A 19,409-nucleotide genomic window follows, 5' to 3' on the forward strand; every position below is an offset into this window, starting at 1 on the left:
ACCGGCTCTGGTTAGCCACCTTGTGATAAATGAAAAGCACAGCACATTGGCCCAAAAGGGCCAACACATTCGTCAGGCAGGAAATTAAAAATTCGATTTCTAATCCGCCATTTAAAATGGTTGCATTGGCAGTGATCACAAGAAACATTTTTCGTGACTTTGTAGTCCTTATAGCTCTTCAAACATTTACACAATTTTTCGGGACATTGTATAATTAATTCTTAATCCCTCGTTTCCCGTTGCAAAATGACTTTCCATCAGCACACAAAAGGTCACGGAAAGATTCTTTTAGTCTCAATACGTTCGGAATGGATGGGCGGAAATCATTGAACAACTTAATCCTAACAGCCAATCAAAAGTAATGTTGCGCAGCTTTATATTTATGGTTAGAGAAAATAGCGTCGTCACTACAAAATCATGATCAAGATCAATTCCGCTGCGATTTTCTATGGCTAATTTAATTTTCTTTTTTTATGGGGAGATCAAGGTTAAAGTTGAGCTGCCAAAATTTAAAAGCGTAACCCAATGAATTCTACAAACAAGATGGTTCATTGGTCACAACGTGGAAAAGGAGCTGAAATTTTAGCTGGCGAAACCACTTTTATGTCATCCACTGAACTGAACGAGTATTGAGGGCGTGATCCCTGGGTGGAACGGCTTTTGCTGTATAACTGAAGGCATTCAGAACGAAATGCAACGACCCAAGACACAAGTTAATAAAGTAATGAGACGAGTAGTGCGTTATTTTCGATAATAATCGCTTCATTGTGGTGACATTTAAAACTTTCTAAATGTTCGGGCCAATTTTGCCAAGGTAACTGATACCACAACAAATTGATAAGGAGGCGGCTAACAGTTTCTGAAAAACTGCGGTGCTGCGTCGGTGCGGAGTAGAAACGAATGTTTGGTTTATCAATAGAGTTGATAACTAAAGCTAAATTGGCCACCGACCCTTAAGAGATTCGAGTGCTGACATTTCGAGCTTTATCCCTTCGTCGGAGCGAATCGAATATTCGCTCTGACGAAGGGCTAATGTCAGCATTCGAATCTCTTTAAGGTGTCCAATTTACCTTTAGTTATCAACTTTGTTGATAAACCAAACATTCATTGATACCACAACACTATCGTCTCATGCTGAAATGCCCAAACGGGTCTTGACCAATCCGAGCGCGCGTTTGCATTGAAAGCCCGATTGTTGAGGTAGAAGAGGGAAAAAAGTTGAATTTTGTGTTCCGGGATTATAAAACTAACGATACATTTCGGATTAACAAGGACGTAACACTTTAATTCCAAGATCATAAAATATAGGTTTATTACCGTATAAAATAAAAAGCATTTGTAACAAAAATATGTATTTATATAGAATGGCATGCATTGTTGAATTTCTAGCCGTAACTGGGCACTTTATACGAGTTTAAATGTTAGTATTTGATGTCAGGTAATTGACAGCTGCATATGCAATTTATATTTCACCATGCTTGGTTGCCTCCTCGTTATGGCGAGAGAAGTTAGAAAATTACTTCTCTAGGTTGTCAATGATGTTTGTATTTAGAGAACGCAAAGTATTTATGTTATGGGCAGTATCTATGCCAATCAAATATTAATAAAGGATGTCTTTTGTTAGTTACATTCTAGCTTAAATATTAAGCGATTCGTTCACACAAAACTGCCTTTAATATATATTCCATGCAATGCATGTCCAGATTCATTTTTCTCTAATATATTTTTCTTTTTCTATCCATAATTGCAAACTATATAAAACTTTTTTATCAAAAGAATTCTAGTAGCCCGTTCGCAGAAAGAACATTTCTAGACCAAAACATTAATTTGTTTTAATGACCTATTCCCTCATGCCGACAATGTGGTTACATCTTTTTAGTCCTGGGACAAAATTCCTCACTCAAACCATTCAAAAAGCATCCTGAAGGAAGGTGGAGGGAATTAAATTCCTATTTTTCAGCTCTGGTTCTTTGCAACCCAATTTCCTATCTTAACGTTTGGAAATACAATTACTCATAAAAAGAAAACGTTAATTCCAGCTCCAATGCCCCCACCTTCAAGACACTTTTTAAACAAGAGTACTTACAAGCCATTCTGTTGGTGGCTAATTGCTAATCCTGCTCAGTAAGTTCATATGTGGGCTTCAATGTCCACTTGAATTTTTGAAGGCAAGCTGAACAAGTGTGATCTTGCCGGCGCACTGAATTTTCTTCCTTTCAGTTTTGGCCGCGGTGAGGATTTCGGTTTTCCGAATGTCTCATTTCCATTTTCATCTCTAGATGATAAATTTGAACTGCTAATTGAAGAAACAGATTTTACTCTTGTCCTTGATCTTGTATCACCATGGTAAAATGGATCACTTCCAGTGTTGACCAACTCATTAAGTGCATGGGGGAATGAAGTTGCGGACTTTCTCTTCTCTTTAATTTGTTGTTTCCTTACATCAGAGACCTCGTTGCCACTGGGTATGTAAAACATCGGCATGGAAGGAAATTTATACAATCGCTGCGAAGTGCTGCTGTCTTCCTGCGGTGGATTACTCGAAGACCGTTCCAGGGACTCTTTTCTTTTTGGCATGGGCGCGAGAACTTGTTCCTTTTCATACCAATCGGCCTCTTCAGCAGTACGGGCAAAAACGTTATTAGAGCTAATCTCGTTCTGAATGATCTCTTCTGTGGTTTCATTATCCAATGGTGACCCGCTCGAGCGCGCAAATTCCAATTTTGGCGCTTCGCTTAATCCGTTTGCCATGTCAGTTTGTTTATCGTTATCTTCTGACGAAATAACAACAACGGGTTTCTGCTCCATTGCGCCAACAGCTTGTGTGTCCTCGATGTTCACAGCTTTCTTTACCGGAATCGTATGTTCTGCATCCTGTTCTCCTGGTGTTGCTTGATCCCCCTCCTCCCGCACTATTTGCTTCTTCTTATTAGCGTGCCTAACACATTCAACAGCAAAGGCCGAGAGATCAGCGTCTTTAAACTTTAAATACTGCCTCATGCTTTCTCGAACACCCAGTTTAGAGCAAGCCTTTAGAGAATTTGCATCTGTAGACATAGCTCGCCTTTTCACCCTGGGGCGATCAAGCTTGCTCGCTGTTCCATTCTTGGAACTAAGGTTACTCTCGTACACAGTCTTGACAGAGTTCCCATTTTCAATGTGTTCCTCTGTTGATACCGTCTTGCCTAAACGATTTTTGTTGTCTGCGACTTCGGGTGAGTATTCTTCAGTGACTCGTTGTTGCAAAGTAGTTTCGTCGCGTTGTTTTTTAACATGATTTTTTGGCGTCGTCTTTTTCGCGTTGTCACTGTCCTCCGGAATTGGTATTTCCTCAATGAGGGTCTCAGATATCAAAACATCCTGTAAATTACGCTCGCTCACTGATTTACGCTCGCGTGGGCTGAAATTAGGCTGGTCACGAGTCGGATAACTTGCTTTCATGAAGATAACGTCATCGAGATCTACTTGATCATTTTCGTTTTGGCGAGTGTCAAAAACGTCTGTTACTTTTATGACAGTGTCTGAATCGGCGGAACTCGAGCTGTTGTTTCGGCTCTTCTGTGACGTGGATTGCTGTGCATCTCGTGAAACGTTTTCCATTCCACCATCCTTCTCATTACCATTAAATTCTCCATTCCGTTGACGATCACTTCCATGCCTCTCTGAGTTGTTTCTCGATCTGTTTCTACTTGACGAACTCGGCGAATTTGAGCAGGCATCTTGTAGCTTTGAAGGACAACTCTGTCCTCTGACCCCCACGTTTTCCACCAGTTCTTTCAATGCAAGTTCCAGCTCTTTAATCTTCTTTACTTGACTCTCGCTCTCTGATCCTGGCGTTAGCGATCTCGGACTATCGGGTGTGTTAGTACTGTCATCTGTCGAGCTTGCTGATTCTTCACTTTGCCTGCGACCGCGCACGGTCGCCAAGTGCGATGCGCGTTTCACCCATATTTGCAGTCTAGACTGAATTTGTCCCGATAATTCTTGCGCGTTGTTTGGAATGCTGTCGAGGCTTACAGCAGAGAACATCCTGCCGTTCTCAGGGCTTTCATGTTGCCCAGATAAATCAACAGACGTCTTAGATCTTGTACGACTGAGTACATTACGTTTTGTTCGAACACGCGATCCAGGCACCTCTTGTGTGATTCTGTAACCGTTCATAACGTTTATCAAGGGTTCATCCGTTCGGTCGGTAGTTTTTACTCCAACACAACAAGTTTGGTCTTCAAGAGTTGTTTTTTCCACGCATTTGTCGAAGGCATGCTGCCTTTTTAGTTGGACACTAGTGGGTGCGCTTGATGACTCATGCAATCGCACACTGTGAGTTATGAAACCCTGCTGAATTCCATTCTCCGGGTACGAATCATTTTTATCGTTCTCACGCACGATGTCTTCTTTCAAAGTTTTAGTGGGAGGGAAATTCACAGAGCCTCTCCTTAGCTTTTTGAGCTTCTTTTCCGTGCCCGGCATAGGAATCGGCGTGCTGCGCGACCGTGAATGTTCCGGCGACAGAGTATTCGTGACTTTAATTTTTGAAGACTCGTAATCCGTCGTTTCCGCAGTGATTTCTTTGCCGACACGCTTATCGCGAACGTTTGCGTTAGCCTTTCCCATCCATTTTTGAAGCTTAGCTTTAACGCCGCTCGAGATGTTTATATTAGAGCCGTTTTCCTTGTACGTGGAGGCCATTTTCAACTTTGACTCAGACGACAACAAGGCTTACAAATTCCTGTTGGACATTTGCATTACTTTGTACACAGGCCTGTGGGAGGTAACGATGACACGATTAAAATGTGCTTAATGATTTGTCAATAGAAATCTCTCGAGCCCTGCCCGAGCCCAGCAAATACGCCCAGAGATTCACAACTTGAACGTATGTGACAAGAGCTCACCTGAATGTGTCTAGCTCCAGAAGAACAACGTAGGCAGGAACAGTCAATATTTATCTACATCTCGTGTTTACGTCCCACTGCGCGAGTATAAAGTTTCTAAACTGATGTAATAATAGCCAGGATATAGATTTACACTTGTCTGGTTTGCGTATCTTGCGGGAAAGTTTGGTTATCACGCAATTTGTTTTGTTATGTGTACGCAAATGTACAACAAGGCGAAAACCCAAGCAACTTCGTTCTTTGTTGACCCTATTGATGCTGGTTTGATACACTCACGTCATATCCTACAATTAAATCATAACTATTGTATTCAAGTATGTATCATTTCATCGAGAATTCAAATGTCAGGGTGATTGTATTATCCCGCAGACCTCCTTAGATAGCATCATCAATCTCATTGGTCAAAAGTTTCTCATTGTTCAAAGGTTGATTGTCCCTTGAAGACAACCGCCTGATTGTCGCTAAACTTTTTGTTTAGGTATTTACCACTTCCCGCAAATAATCTTTCTAAAGAATTGGGCAAGCATACCTTCAATACTTACTCATGTAAAAAGTAACTTCTTTTTTTTCACAAACATCAAACATCATTCTATTTCACAAGTCCTGTATTCCGAGAAGTGTTGACTTAAATAACTTAATCTCTTTTATGGTGGTTCAGGCGACTGCAAATAATAAATAGCAATTTGTCATTTCTCCCATGACAGCATTTAAATTGAGATGACGTCCCTTAAGCCTCGGACTCATAATAAACTCTACAAAAGCAGAAGATTAACTAAAAGAACCTTCTTTGGAGTGAGCTAATTAAAAGCTAAGTAACCAACAATGCCGAGATGTCAACAAAAGATGCCATTCAGAATTGTAAAGCCCAAGATTTTAATCCTTTCCCTACGCGGACGTTGTTGTCTAATTATGCAAAAAGCTTTAGGCCCAGATGGATCCGTGATAAGTCTTTAAGTAAAAGAACTAATTATTGAATTAGAATATCATGTAAGCGTGAAAGTCGTTAAGAACTCCGCTTTGCCACGTTTGTTCCATGTGTCGAGTGAAGTGGAACCTGTTGTTGTTTTCAATAGCACAGTCACTGCGGTTTACACCCTTACTACATCTATTCTTCTGAATTTTACAAACATCTCCACCGTAAATAATTCCATTCTTGTCAAGTCATTGTACATGTGTCTTGTGTTACAATGAGAAAAGTATGTTTCGTTTCCTCCAACGCGAATTTAGGCGGAAAAAAATTGTGGGTGCCTTTGCTGTGACTAATAAATCATGTCCCGACTTTCCCTTTTTCGAACACTTCAAAAGTTGCACCGATCGCCGGATGAAATCCATCAGGAAAGACTCAGAAAACCAGCCGTCGGTGTAAAAATAGTGTTTTCATGGCAACAGACGTAAATATAAGTTCAAGATTTTGTTTGTTTAAACCGATTTTTTCTGTTGTATTTTGTGATTAAAGTTCTAAATCAAGCGGATTTTTCCGACTGGCTTGTGAAGTGTTGGGGGCAACGGAAGTGAAGAAATAGCGCTTACTTCTTTCCGATGACGAAGTCCGGCATACTTTATCGTATCAGGTAACATCCATATTAGCTAACAAATAAAGAAAATCGACAAATGAAGTCATTCACTTATATATTTACAGTCCAAAGGGTAATTTCAGCTAGTGACGAGGAGTCAAAATCAGATCATAACAAAAAATACCGAGACTTCACTGTTACGTAACGGGCCATACTACAGTATTTGATCCAAATACTCGAATTGAAAGTAAAATACTACTGAACGGCCGGTTTCTTTCATTTAAATGATCGCACTTTAGGATTTCATTCCGGCCCAATTCAAGATTTCATGTTTTTGACCAATGTTTAGCTCCCGGCACAAGTTAAAAAGGTCCACTGATAGTGTTCGTGGGCTCGAGTCATTATTGCAACAGTGTAACTAATCGACCCATTCGTTTAAATTCAGAGCAAATTTACTGGGTCAATCTTACACATTCATCTTTTCAAAGCGGCGTTTCTGAAAGGCCACCTTGTTACGAGAGGCGTTTTAATAGGTTATTTTAACAGCGTGAAATGGCGCCATCGTGTAAGTCTTGACACTCGAGTTCATTAAACGCCCATTTGCAGGTCACAAAATGATTTTATCATGAATTCGTTACTTCGTAATTTTTTTTATGCAGCTGTTGAAATCCTAATGTACGAGTTTTCCGACCTTGTAACGACTCCGTCAAGTGTAAGGTTTTGCTTATGGCCAGGCTTTTCTTATCAGTTTAGTTAGCAACACGAATGCCCCAAAGCACGCAACGGCAAGCAAACAAACACCAACACAAATAAACAATCTTAATTTCGTTAGTGTTTAAATATAAACAGTAGGATAAGAAAGAGGAAAAGGATAAAGCTTTCAGATGAATGGTGAAGAGCCCTGTTGGGAAAGATAAATTAATCATTCATTTGACCTCAGCGGTTTTGTATCGGACTCTGGAGACTTTATACTCGCGTTATACACTTGGTATAGTAACTGGTAAACACTCGACGAATATTTCTAGTTAACGAGCAATTTGAAATCGAGCATCTCAACAAAAATGTTTTCTGTATACAAAACTGCATATGACCATTCATTTAATACGTAGAATTGTTTAGATTCACCTGCCTTCAGTCACTGTTTACTGGGTTAGTGTTAATCGCCCATAAGCCGATAACGAGTTTCTTACCTGTTGCGCCGTGGATGCGGATCTTCCATCCAAGGTTTGATCTCGTTTTGAAGGTTTTCTTGTCTTCTTTAAATGTTGAATAATTTGGTGCCCTTCAACAGAACTTGACGGTCACCGAATGATTTACGATTTCTCTCAAGTAGAAAATCGCGTCCATGTCGTGCCTGTACATGCACATGACTTATCAATCAATAGAGGGCCAGCGGAGTACAGTCGGCTTTAGCACGTGCATGGACCACCTGCGGTGTTGTTACAAGGCCATTTGAAATGTTAGCTGGGACAAGATTCACTGGGTCACGAAGTCCTCTAAGTTAAGATTTATCTTAATCATTGTCTCTTAACAAAGGGCTATTTATTTATTTATTTATTGGAATAACAGCACACTCTTGTTCACAAACAATTCTTGGGATACATCTTAACTTAGGATGATGTCTTCGTGAATCTGGCCCCGTTGGCCCTTAAATTTAGTTTTGAAAGCAAGCAAGCTTCTAAAACCTAATTACATCAATTCTGGCAAATCTCTCCAAGTATTTCCTTTTTCTTGCTGTTAGTATGTTTTCTTTTGCAGAAATCAGTATAATGCTTTTATTTTATAATTCTATGAATAGAACAGGCTTGAAAAAAAGTGAGATTTTCTCATGCAAAGTCTATATTCGAGTGAACTGTAGACCCAAATGACATAACTTCTTCATTGAATTGATCTGATTATCTATATGTTTTGTTTAGTCTACGTGGAATAATCAGTTGTTTTTTTAGTCGCCACTGTCGCGCTTTTAATGAAAATGTAGTGCAGGCCCAACTTGATTTCAAACTGTCATTTCGTTCTGACGAAGGGCTAAAGTTCGAAACGTCAGCGCTCGAATCTCTTTACGGGTCCAAATTACCTTATCAACTCTGCTGATAAAACCAAATTCTTGAGTTCAAAAGTGTTGCGGAGGTAAACCTAAACATTGCTGGTTGGATGAATAAGCCGTATTGGCCAAGATTGGCCAGACGCAGAAAATGGGATTGGCTGATCAAGAGTTGCCAAGTATTGGATAGAAGATTGGGGCAAAAGTAGAGTTTGGAGATGATATTTATGATAAAACAATTGGGGCTGGAAAAAAGCATTATCGACAAAATATTACTTACCAGGTCTTTGCCATCCTTTCATAGTAGACAGAGTATCGACGTAATTAAATAGACAGCCGAGAAAAGCCCTGTAACCTCGGATGTGTTGTGTGCAAAGGAGTATAAAGCAAAACATACAACTGAGAATTAATCTGGTGATTTCTGTAAACTTTACACGGACCCGGATTAATAAAAAAAAAGGGTAATTTGTAGCTGAATCTTCTTGTAGATCAGGTCAGCAATAAACTAAATAAAACCCAAAAAGGATCATGAAGGCTGGCTGAACAGCTAGCAGGCTAGTATTTGTTAAGATCGTTTGGCCAACATCTCAGAGTACCCTACCCATGCACCTCAGATACATACTATATTTTGCTGCCAGTCGCCCAGGAGGCATCGCCCTTATTAAAGGTGTTATCCTGTATGTCGTGGAAGAAAGGGCAAAATAGGAGTGTGCCTGCATGGCCGGGGAGTGATAGGAAGGACAAGATGAATAGGCAATAGTCCCACAACTCCGCGCGCGCCACGTTTGTGAAAAAGCGACGCCCGACGGTGAGGAAGCCTTTTATTTTTTGACGTGAAAATGTAAAATTTTAATTTTCTATAGTGAAATATCAGCGCCTTTGTACAAATGGAGAAAGGATATCAATGTTTCTAGTCATCGAAGGGATAAGAAAATTGTGTTTGATACGCGTCAGAAAAATAAAAAGAACCCCACCTGAGAAATCCGACATCTGAAAATTACGCGGAGGAATTCAAGTGATTTAGAAATTTAACAAAAGGTATATTCTGCTTTGGTATTTTATAGCTTCCAATAAAACTTGAAAACAATGGTATCAAATGCGGTCCCGGTTTCTTATCCCCTGCAGGTCAAACGTTTTTTTTTTCTTTAATTTACCTCGGGGGTTTCAGAGCTATATCAGACGCGTCCAAGCAGTCGGGTCACTGTACTTTTATCTACATCAAACTCCGCAAGTGCAATATGCCTTATGGATTTCGTTAATAAGGATTGGACGCATTCTTTCTTTTTCATTCTAAAATGAGAAATGACCCGAAGTGTTTTGCCTCCCGCTGACTCAGTTTCTTGTTTTTTTTTATAACTAAACAGTTTGAAATTTCTAGTGCTTTGAGCTCCCATGAAGGGGCTGCGGTTCTTTTGATGAGTGGTTTTGTATAATAGAACTTTCAATTATTGTTCTACATCTATTATTAATAGCTGAATAATTAAGTTGAGTTGAAGTTGTCCAAGGCTGGCTTCACTTTTTGGGATTCCACTCAGAGTTACTAAGTAAAGAAACCTCAGGTAAAACCGCAATGTAGTTTCTAAGGAAATGAATGTGCCTCGTCAGCTTCAAGGCTCGTGAAACCAAACAGCTCTTCTATGTCGAAAAGTTAAATAAGCTATTCCACTGTTATAACTGAACAACTAGAAACAAAACCCAAGGGACCATAAAACCGTCAGACTTATAACCAAAGGATGGAAATGGACAGATTGATAAGGAAATTAAATAAGCTTTTTCAAGTTGCTCGTCTAAACGCGTTGCTTACAACCGTGAAATCTGTACGTGCTTCTGAATCAAGGAAGGGTTTTTTTAATGCACTGAAGCATGGTTGACAATTAACGATTCAGCTCACCAAGACAAGTGCTGCCACGGACGGGAATGTAGCTTCTCTCTGGCGTCTGCGACCATACAGAAAATAAAACCGCTGCTCTTGTTGAATGCTGATTGGGAACGTTAGCAACACAACTATAGTATAAACTAACGTAGACTGAGGTAGATTCACTTGTTCTTTAATATCACCCGTGTCAAGTCACGTGCAGGCAGAGGCCTGTTTCTTGATATTGACCTGTATTACACATGGTCGATCAATCGTGATGGTCAAATATACGGTGATTAAATATAAAAACAAAAGTGTTTATATTATAAAAATGGGCGTATGAGTGGAATGCGGTCAAAGTGTTAAACAAGGTACCTACTTTTAAGATAAAACACTAAAACATAAAAGAAACTTGCCTGATTTGCAAAAATCACAGTTAAACATGACACTCACTCGTGCCTTGACACAATAGTTCTGCAAACGCCTCTGGTTTGAGATATTAAAAGAATGTTCATGCTCCGATACTTTTGGAATAAATAATACGGTTAATTTCAAAACGGCTTTTGAAAGTAGATTTTCTATGATGCAACTGACCGTTTTGACGCGACAAAACCTTCAACATAACGGTATTGCCATGTCCTTACAGTCGCGAAACACACTGAAGGCGAAGACGCGTCTTTACTCAAAAGTACAAGACAAATAAAGCATAACGAAAATGGGAAAAATACATATCCTGAGACTTTAACCAGTCATAGTTCAACGAAACAAACACAATTATTAAAAGATTTCTTTACAGTTTCAAAAACGTCTCTTTTCAGCCCGTGGGCTGCTTTCATTCAAAATGGCGGCTTGTTTTGGGAAATTAAAACTTCTCATGACGCGCGCGTATGCATTTAATATGCTTTTGTCGATAGCTTTCCTATAGTGTATTGGTCAAAAAACTAGGATTTTGTCTGTTCAGAATATCGCATTCAAATGTGAAGTTACCAAATATCGGGAAAAAAAGTTATAACCTACAAAAACACTAAATTTGCGTTTCAGACTTACAGTTCAGAAGTTAAAAGTTAGAGCCAAAGGACAACCCCTCCCCCTAAAAAACACACTAGGATGGCACCCTAAATATATAAAGTATGTAAAAATTTCGTCAAAAATATGTAAACAAAATGTATTGAAAATACACTATATAAAAGATAGCCATGCATGCATGTGTTTCTCGTAAGTGCACTCCACGTATTTCAGATTAAATTGCTTCATCATACTGGTTTTGACATAGTCTTGACTAAAATCCAAGAAAACCTCAGAATGGGAGTTCATGAAATTGTGATGACGATCAAACGCGGAGTATGGGATCAAAAGAACACTGGTCATTTGAGACGTTCAGCACAATACGGATCTACCACATTACAGCAACAGCTATTTACTGAAATTGTCAAGTCAAAGTGAAACTTCTGTCTCCTGGAAAAGCTTTTGTCTTCCTAAATCAAGTGAAAATATTAACTATTAAAATGGCAATATGGACGAAAACCTTTGCGGTCATTAATTCGTCGTTTCCGTCCTCGGTAAGCAGGCGGCTGGGAACGAAGCAGACCAAACTCAAAGCCTTGATGATCCAGCTTACCTTAAGGTGAGCTGGATCATTCGAGAAACATAAATTTTCCTCAGAAAAACCACGTCCAGGATGGTAAGATTTGATTAACCCATCCTTTGAGTTCACGTCAGCTCCTACCGCTTAGAGGCTTCTTGTAAAACCTTGTGCCATATTCGTATTTAGGGTAATGCAACACCATTTGAGGATAAGCCCAAATTTATTTTCAAAACATCTGAATATAGATCTTAGGAATTAGAATCTTTGTGAATAGTTACGGTATCAGGAGCGGCAATAGGAAAAATTGTGTCAATCTACGAGTATCCTTATACCTAGTGTTAAAAGAAGTTTCTTATAATTTCGATTCAGTTTAATTGAATCTATTTTCTTTGTAGACTATCAGATTTTGTGTAAAAAAGAAAGAAACAAGAATGGGGCTCTATGAAAAGGAAATAACTATAATCATCAAGTAACACTCTGAGAGAAAAACTGAAGAATTGACGATGCAGATGGAACAGGAACAGCAGCACCCGACCAACCAATCCTCCGAGTCCACATACACAGATCGAAAAAGTCCCAAAGGTGAAACACCCTTAGTTTTGTGCCCCGGCCCTAAAGCCTGGTTCATAGTCGTGCGATAAGCGCAGACATAAGAGTAAGAAAACCACATGCGGATCTGTAAGGGATAAGCAACAGCAGAAGCATAAGAAAAGACCCCATTTTCGTTTTGTGATGCATGTGCTTATGCTTTTTTTTCAGGGATGCTTTTGACTATTTCACAAGTGTGAACCGGTGTAAGATAAGCTGCGCATAGGAGGAAGAACTCAGCAGAGCTGCGCATGCGCATGTCGCCTAGTGCTTGTTCTTATCACACAGTGGGAATGTCATTGCGCATGGGCTTATAGGGATACTTGAACGAATCTCAAATGTTTTAGTTTAACTTGCCGATGTGGAAGAATGTTACGTTTACAGTTTATCTCTGGAGTGAAAATTGGCAAAGTTAACCGAGTGATTGGATTTGCTAATGATTGCTGGCACACTTTGTTTCTTGAAATTGAGGAACTCAAAAGAAAAAGAAGAAAAATAAAAAAACGAAAAAGGCGCTACTGAAAAATGTGATTTGAATTTCGGGAGTACAGCTAGTATCAATGACAAGTGCAATGCAACAAAATACGAGCGCAAAGAGTATCGTTTCTCTTCCAAGCATTAAGGATTTTTAGTTTCATTATCACAGATTAGTTAGTTCAGAGAAAAAACAAAGAAACAGTAAAAATGAGAGACACGCTAAACATTTAAAGGAATGTTTATTAAACCTTAAAGAAAAACCACGTACATAAGCTTCCTGTTTAACTTAACGGTTGCGTAAAAAGCCGATCCACAATTAAAAAATCTTCCAGCTTCAGCTGAGCCCCTAATGTAAACGGAAGAGCTTGCTATGAAAACATATAGACACCCGGCCCATGTATAATTCTTCTATTCAGTTCAAAATGCGGTTGCATTTTCCTGCCTTGCTACTGGGAACGAGGAACTTCTTCAATAATCAAACGAGACACCGACATCCAGCCTGTATCCCCACCAGAGTTTCCATATCCAGGACAGTTGCCGATGTTGATTCCCACACGAATTTTCCCCTTGTGAATGTTGTCACAGTAGCCTTCTATTGCCCCCGGTCTATGGTTGTCTTCATCACTATTTCTAATCCAGAGCGCAGCGTCAATAGGCATTGGACCGCTGCACTCGGCGCCATTGAAGGTGATGAACCATCGCTTACAGCAGAAGGCGCAACCTGTCGAGCGGATGTTGCCTTGAAAGACAACGCGAAGAGCAGTGTCCTCCCTGTGTTTAGTGAACTGGCAGTCCTGCAACAACAGAAACAACATAAACAACAACAATTTTCCATTGAGGCGCTTTGCAATGCAATGCTCTTTATGTGCAAGGATAGGAATTTTTACGTGTATGAACACATTAATCTATCCTAGGAACTTTCGAATAATTCAGTAGTTCCCCCAAACTGCGACACGTTCTTGTTCTGTTGCCAAGGCCTTGAACGAAGACTTATAAGACTCACCTTTATCAGGCCAATATCCCGACCGTCATATATTTTCCACGCACATTGCTTCCAATTCTTTTGAAAAGTACTACTACGTGGTCCGGGGCTACCTGCCACGCCCTTGTCTCCTTTAGCACCATCTCGGCCTACTTCTCCCTTAAAACCACGTGGTCCAGGGGGACCTGCCACGCCCTGCTGTCCTTTGGCCCCATCACGTCCGTCGCGGCCTGGTAACCCGTTATGTCCGTTCACCGGCCATTACTCCCCGGAAGGCCGGGTGATCCTTGCGGACAGATGTTAGGGTTCTGTGAGATAAAAACACAACATGATTAGAAATCAAAGGCCACAAAATTAGCCTGAAATATGACATGTATGAAATCGTACGCTGAAAGCTCAAATAGTTTCAAATAAAATTTCTTAATGTAGTCCTCCTTTCGTCTTTCCTCCATGGGCGAATTTAGTCAAATAAACGGGGCTCGTAAAGCCTGTTCGTGAAGGGGGCGTTAAGCGTCTTGTGCCCCATCAACACCAATTTTAAATACATGTTTAGCTAAACCAGGTTTAAAAACATGAACGTCAAACACCATTACAACCAGGAAGACCAGGTTAGTTTTGTAGGCACCTAATATGGTTTTGTGAGATCGAAGTTTATTGAAATCGGATAATAAATAAATAAATAAATAAATAAATAAATAAATAAATAAATAAATAAATAAATAAGAGTTTTAAAGGCGTCATGCGCTATATAACGACAGAATTTTCTTTTTGAACATCAAATGCCTATAGGATATTGCATCATCAAGTTACGGGCAAAGACGTTATTTGTAGGAAACTGAATTACAGTCTCTTGTTCATAAAATATGTACATTTATTGAAGAGGAAACCCCTGTTGTTAGTGCTAATCGTGGTTGTACAGCACTTAAATAGCCATTTTAGCATTTCACCACTCGCTTTCCTTCCTCGACAAAGCCTCTCACGGCAATGTTTTCGTCCGACGTTTTGATTCAGAAAAGAAAACTACAGCTTTTTAAAAAGATCACCACCCGTGATATTAATATTGACAGCGATAACGAAAACCAAATGACAAACAAACAAACAACCGACAAAGACATCTCTGTGTAAAAATGAAAGCAGACAAACGGCCCGCCGACACAAAAGTCTCACTTCAATTATTAAGTCATTTTTGAAGAACGCCAAAAAGGACCCAAAGACTAAAATTGCTACCCAACAAGTACGTATGAGTTGTTCAAGTTTCATTCAACTAATTTGGACATACCGTGGACAGGCGCGTAGGTAAGGGTTAGATAGGGGTGTTCGTTGAGCCCCAAATCTTGCTGAGTGCCGGAGGCGCTCTTACTAAGGGGGTCCGGGGGCTTGCTCCCCCGAAAATTTTTGAAAATCTAGCATTTTGAGACCCATTTTAGGCAAATCACAAATTTGTTTTATAATTGTTTCAACTTAAACAAGAAAGTTCAATGTACATTCCGCACCCTGTCGAGTTCTGATAGCTATTCGATCTACTGATAGTCATACACCAAGCTGGTAAACTGCATCATTCTCGGGTGTAGGCCTTCGAACAAATTGACTATCTCGTCAAGATTGACAGGCATATCATATTTGATATGCATTTATTATATTTACTTACTAGAACCAGGGCGGACATTCTACTCTCTCGCATGGTACACCTCATGTAGTTGTTCAACCTCCTCATTAAGTGCTTTTTCTTCCGCCATTACTGATCTGTAAAGGGGGTTCGTTCGAACCCCTCGAACCCCCCCCTCCTACGCGCCTGGTGGAATGCCGATTTGTCCAATCCCGGGCACTGGAAGTACATGTCGCGAAAGACAATAGCATTCTGGGTTATGTCGATTTTTTTGAAACTCCCCGCATTTCTTCGAACCAAAAGTTGTTGAACTTGAATTTGCTTCCGTCAGATATTTACCCTTGATTTTTGGAACTCTCGAGTTTTTGAACCAAATTAAGTTTCCCTTGGAGGTGCGAAAAATCGGTTTTCCACTGTATATAGATATAACACGCTGTCATGTTACTTACCTTATAACATAGAGGGCAAAATTACTAAAAGCTGATTGGTCGAAACAGAGGGCATTTTTTTATTCATTTTCCTTTCACCGAGGGCAAAATTAGTTCCCCCTGATTGGTCGAGCGGCGAAAATGCTTGCTCCTAATTGGCTGAGCACGCCATTTCTACATTTAGTTGGTTTCATCATTTTGTGCCGCGACAACAACGACTTCTTTCAGGTTCTTTGGAGTTTGACTTTTTAAGCCGGATTGTTTGTGCCAAAAATACTTGGAAATCAAGTGCATGCTACAGCTACAAAGGAAATTCCTAAAGGTGAACTTTCGTTACTTACAAGAAACAACATGACATTACTTGTGTCAAAAGCTAAGAAAACTTGATCGGATTTGTTTGGTTGAAAAACTGAAATAAATCATTCATGGCCGCTACCAAGTGCTTTCACCTCGCTACGGCTTCTTCCAACGAACGAAAACCGAACAATAATAACAGTGCCCTTTTGGTGGGAGGAAGGAGGCTTCAGCACCCGCGTTCGATACCTGATAAATTCATTTGAATAATAAATAAATAAATAAATAAATAAATAAATAACTTTAATAGTAACATCCTCGTGAGGTTTTTCAGGAACTATTTACAAACTATTTCCAATTTATAAAAGCAAAAATGACAATAAAAACTCGAAATCACAATTTATGCTGGTATTTTACTAAAATTTAAAGCTTAATAATAATGGTCTTCCTGTAATTCAACTCCAGTGTCCACTTTTGTGTACTTGAAACCAAGGTTATATGGAAACCCTAAAGTAATGTGGAAATCAAACTACAGGCTATGAAGTCCTCTGCCTTTCCTTTTAAAGTACGTGACCATGCTTTGTCTTGATCGCTGTAAACTAAAACCATAACTACAGTATGGAGTCTAGAAACGTAAGACATTTTATCTTACGACTCTTTGGCTCTTCGTTCTAACAAGAAATGTTATCAGTGAATAGTCTTTTCCTTATTCGCCTTCTTTTATTCATTCCAAGAGATCATTCAAGTATTTTTGTTGAGCTCCTGACAATACTCTAGCACATTACGATATTAGCAGTCATCCCTTGACGATTGCACTAGATTTTGATCAATTCTATGGTTTTGAGTTCCTACCTTTATCGTGGAAGCCGTCTCATTTCCTGCATCAATTGGCTTGTAGAGAGAAGTCGTCAAAACCCACACCAACAGAGACACTGTGCTGATTGTTCCAAACATTTTTTCCTTTCGTCAGCTAACAAACGAAATTGAGCTTTTTCTGCCAACACCGTCTGTCTGCTTGTGACGAAGAAGAAAGAAAATGCTACTTTGAAGAGACCAAAGCTCAACAGAAACGGCACTGTCGTCTTAGCGAGGAAGGAAGTGTATAACTGCGCTGTCAATATATTATTACTTCTAAGATTTCTGTCTTCAGGTTTATGATTGAAATGTGATCAGATTTTCCGCAGCCCAAGTGAAGCTCTTGTAGAGATACAGAAGGCAACTTGGGCGTGCAACAACAGATAGGCCTGGCAAGTGCTATGTTGACTATGTTAAATATACGACATTTGATTGCTTTACTGAACTGTAAATACTTGCTCTATCAAATAATGTTTCTCTGTTATTTGTTAACCCAAGTTGGCCTAAGATAAGGCTACGACCATCCATGTTGGGGCGACGGATCCGGAATGGGTTGACATGTGAGATAAACATGAGATACAACGAAATGGAGTCAAAGGACAAGACCCTCAAAGCGTCTTGTAAGAAACGCGGTAAGGTGATACCCTAAATATAAAAGGACGTAAACATTTCGTCAAAGTATGTAAAAAGAATGTAATAAAAATATTTAACAATTATTCCATGAGCGCGCGTTGGATATGAGATGGTAAATAGCCAACGCCGAGTTGGCTATAACTAATCTCATATCCAACAAGCGTGAATGGAATAATTGTTTTATTAAATTCTCCGCGTTTGGACATTGCTGTTGAAGTTTACTGAATTTTTATATTTTAAGAAAAAATTTCTTTCAAATTAAAACGACCGGATGTTGAGGCAACCTCCGACCAAAGCGCGCGAAACCTAATGATCACATGACACGCGCAGCTCTTTGCAAACGGAGTTGAATGAAAAATCAAAAGCGAAGAAAATCGGACACAGTCGGACATCTAAAATTCAAGAAACGTTTAATTGTACGAATTATAACCTTTCTGAGACTAGCATTCAAGTGCTTTTGGAGTTCAAGCTCATCGAGAAGCGCAATAGTTGTGCACATTTGAGAAAATGTTCTGCTGTGTGGTGCCGAGCGAAGGAAGAGATCAGGGCAAGGACGGGTTTTTTCATGCTGAACTGAATTCCTCGCGGACGATTTAAAACACCTCTGGCAAATCCAAGTGTACGAGGTACAACCTTACTGAGACAAGCATTCAGTGCAAGTTTTTAAACTTCAAGCTTATTTGAGAAGCGTAAGAGCTGTGCACATTAGTGCAAATGTTTTGCTGAGTGGTGCCGAGCGACGGAAACGAACATGATGGCCGCCGCTCGTACGGATTTCATAGATGAATCATCTGAAGTCCTCGTAAATTCGTAAAAACATAAAGGCAGGCATCGAGCTCTTCCTGAGAAATTTCTTCGATTGGTTTTAACCTCTTACCGCCAGGATTTGCAAGCCATCCTGAAATTTTTGAAGGTAACCGGTTGTTTATATTATTGTTGTTATGTGATCTAAAAAATCGTAAAATCTTGCAATTTTGAAGATTTTAAAGGAAACTTCAGAGATACGTACCATTAAATAGTGTCATACCGAACTTTGTGGCTTTTCTTGTTGTTATATTGAGATGGCATTGTTTGGAATTTCTTTCTTTTCCTTTTTTTTCTACATTTTTTCCGAAGAACCTTTTGCTTCCCGCCGAAAAAAAAAATTAGCTTAGCGACACCTGAAGCATTCGTTTTCCATATAAGGTCAAACTACGGTATATGAGCTGATAACCGAGATTTAGTGAACCAATCAGAACGCTAGAAATGCAATATCCGAGGCTGATAATTTAATAAGTAAAGATAGCCATGCATGCGTTACTTGTAAGTGCATTCCATTTATTTGTTAAAGTGCTTCATCATAATTTTGACCAATTTTAGCACAGTCTTGACTAAAAGCCAACACAATCTCAGAATGGGAATTGATAAAATTAGAAAATGACCAGACCATTGTGCATCTTAGCCAGGTGATGACGAGCAAACGCGGAGTATGTGTTCCAAAGCACACTGTTCAGTTGAGACATTCAGCACAATACAGGTCTACCACATTAACTTAATATCGCTACTTTTTCCTAACAAACATACAAACAAACAAACAAACAAACAAACACCTCCCAAACTTCACTTACAAATTATCAGCAAAACAACGACAGAGTTTGGAAGAATTGCGAAGTCGAAGCG

General features: G+C 39.6%; 1 protein-coding gene and 1 pseudogene across 3 annotated transcripts; both read right to left on the reverse strand.

Moving 5' to 3' along the window:
* Positions 1–1,282: 1,282 nt before the first annotated feature.
* On the reverse strand, positions 1,283–7,754 carry LOC146488240 (uncharacterized). 2 transcript variants are annotated; one of them, XM_085122504.1, is made up of 2 exons: positions 7,597–7,754; positions 1,283–4,762 (listed from the first exon to the last, which is right to left on the reverse strand). In XM_085122504.1, exon 2 carries the CDS (start codon positions 4,687–4,689, stop codon positions 2,131–2,133), a length of 2,559 nt encoding a protein of 852 aa, XP_084978630.1. In that variant the 5' UTR covers positions 4,690–4,762; positions 7,597–7,754; the 3' UTR covers positions 1,283–2,130. The 2 variants fall into 2 exon arrangements, with proteins under 2 accessions (XP_084978630.1, XP_084978626.1); XM_085122500.1 differs by lacking the exon at positions 7,597–7,754 and adding an exon at positions 4,893–5,523.
* A 5,421-nt stretch (positions 7,755–13,175) lies between these two features.
* LOC146488241 (collagen triple helix repeat-containing protein 1-like) lies at positions 13,176–17,463 on the reverse strand (annotated as a pseudogene). Its single transcript, XR_014867156.1, has 3 exons — positions 17,115–17,463; positions 13,956–14,242; positions 13,176–13,746 (listed from the first exon to the last, which is right to left on the reverse strand). The product of XR_014867156.1 is annotated as a collagen triple helix repeat-containing protein 1-like (transcript).
* Positions 17,464–19,409: the final 1,946 nt, after the last annotated feature.

This window comes from Pavona decussata, unplaced genomic scaffold, assembly GCF_977016875.1.
Source record: "Pavona decussata unplaced genomic scaffold, jaPavDecu1.1 SCAFFOLD_11, whole genome shotgun sequence".
Lineage (NCBI taxonomy): Eukaryota > Metazoa > Cnidaria > Anthozoa > Scleractinia > Agariciidae > Pavona > Pavona decussata.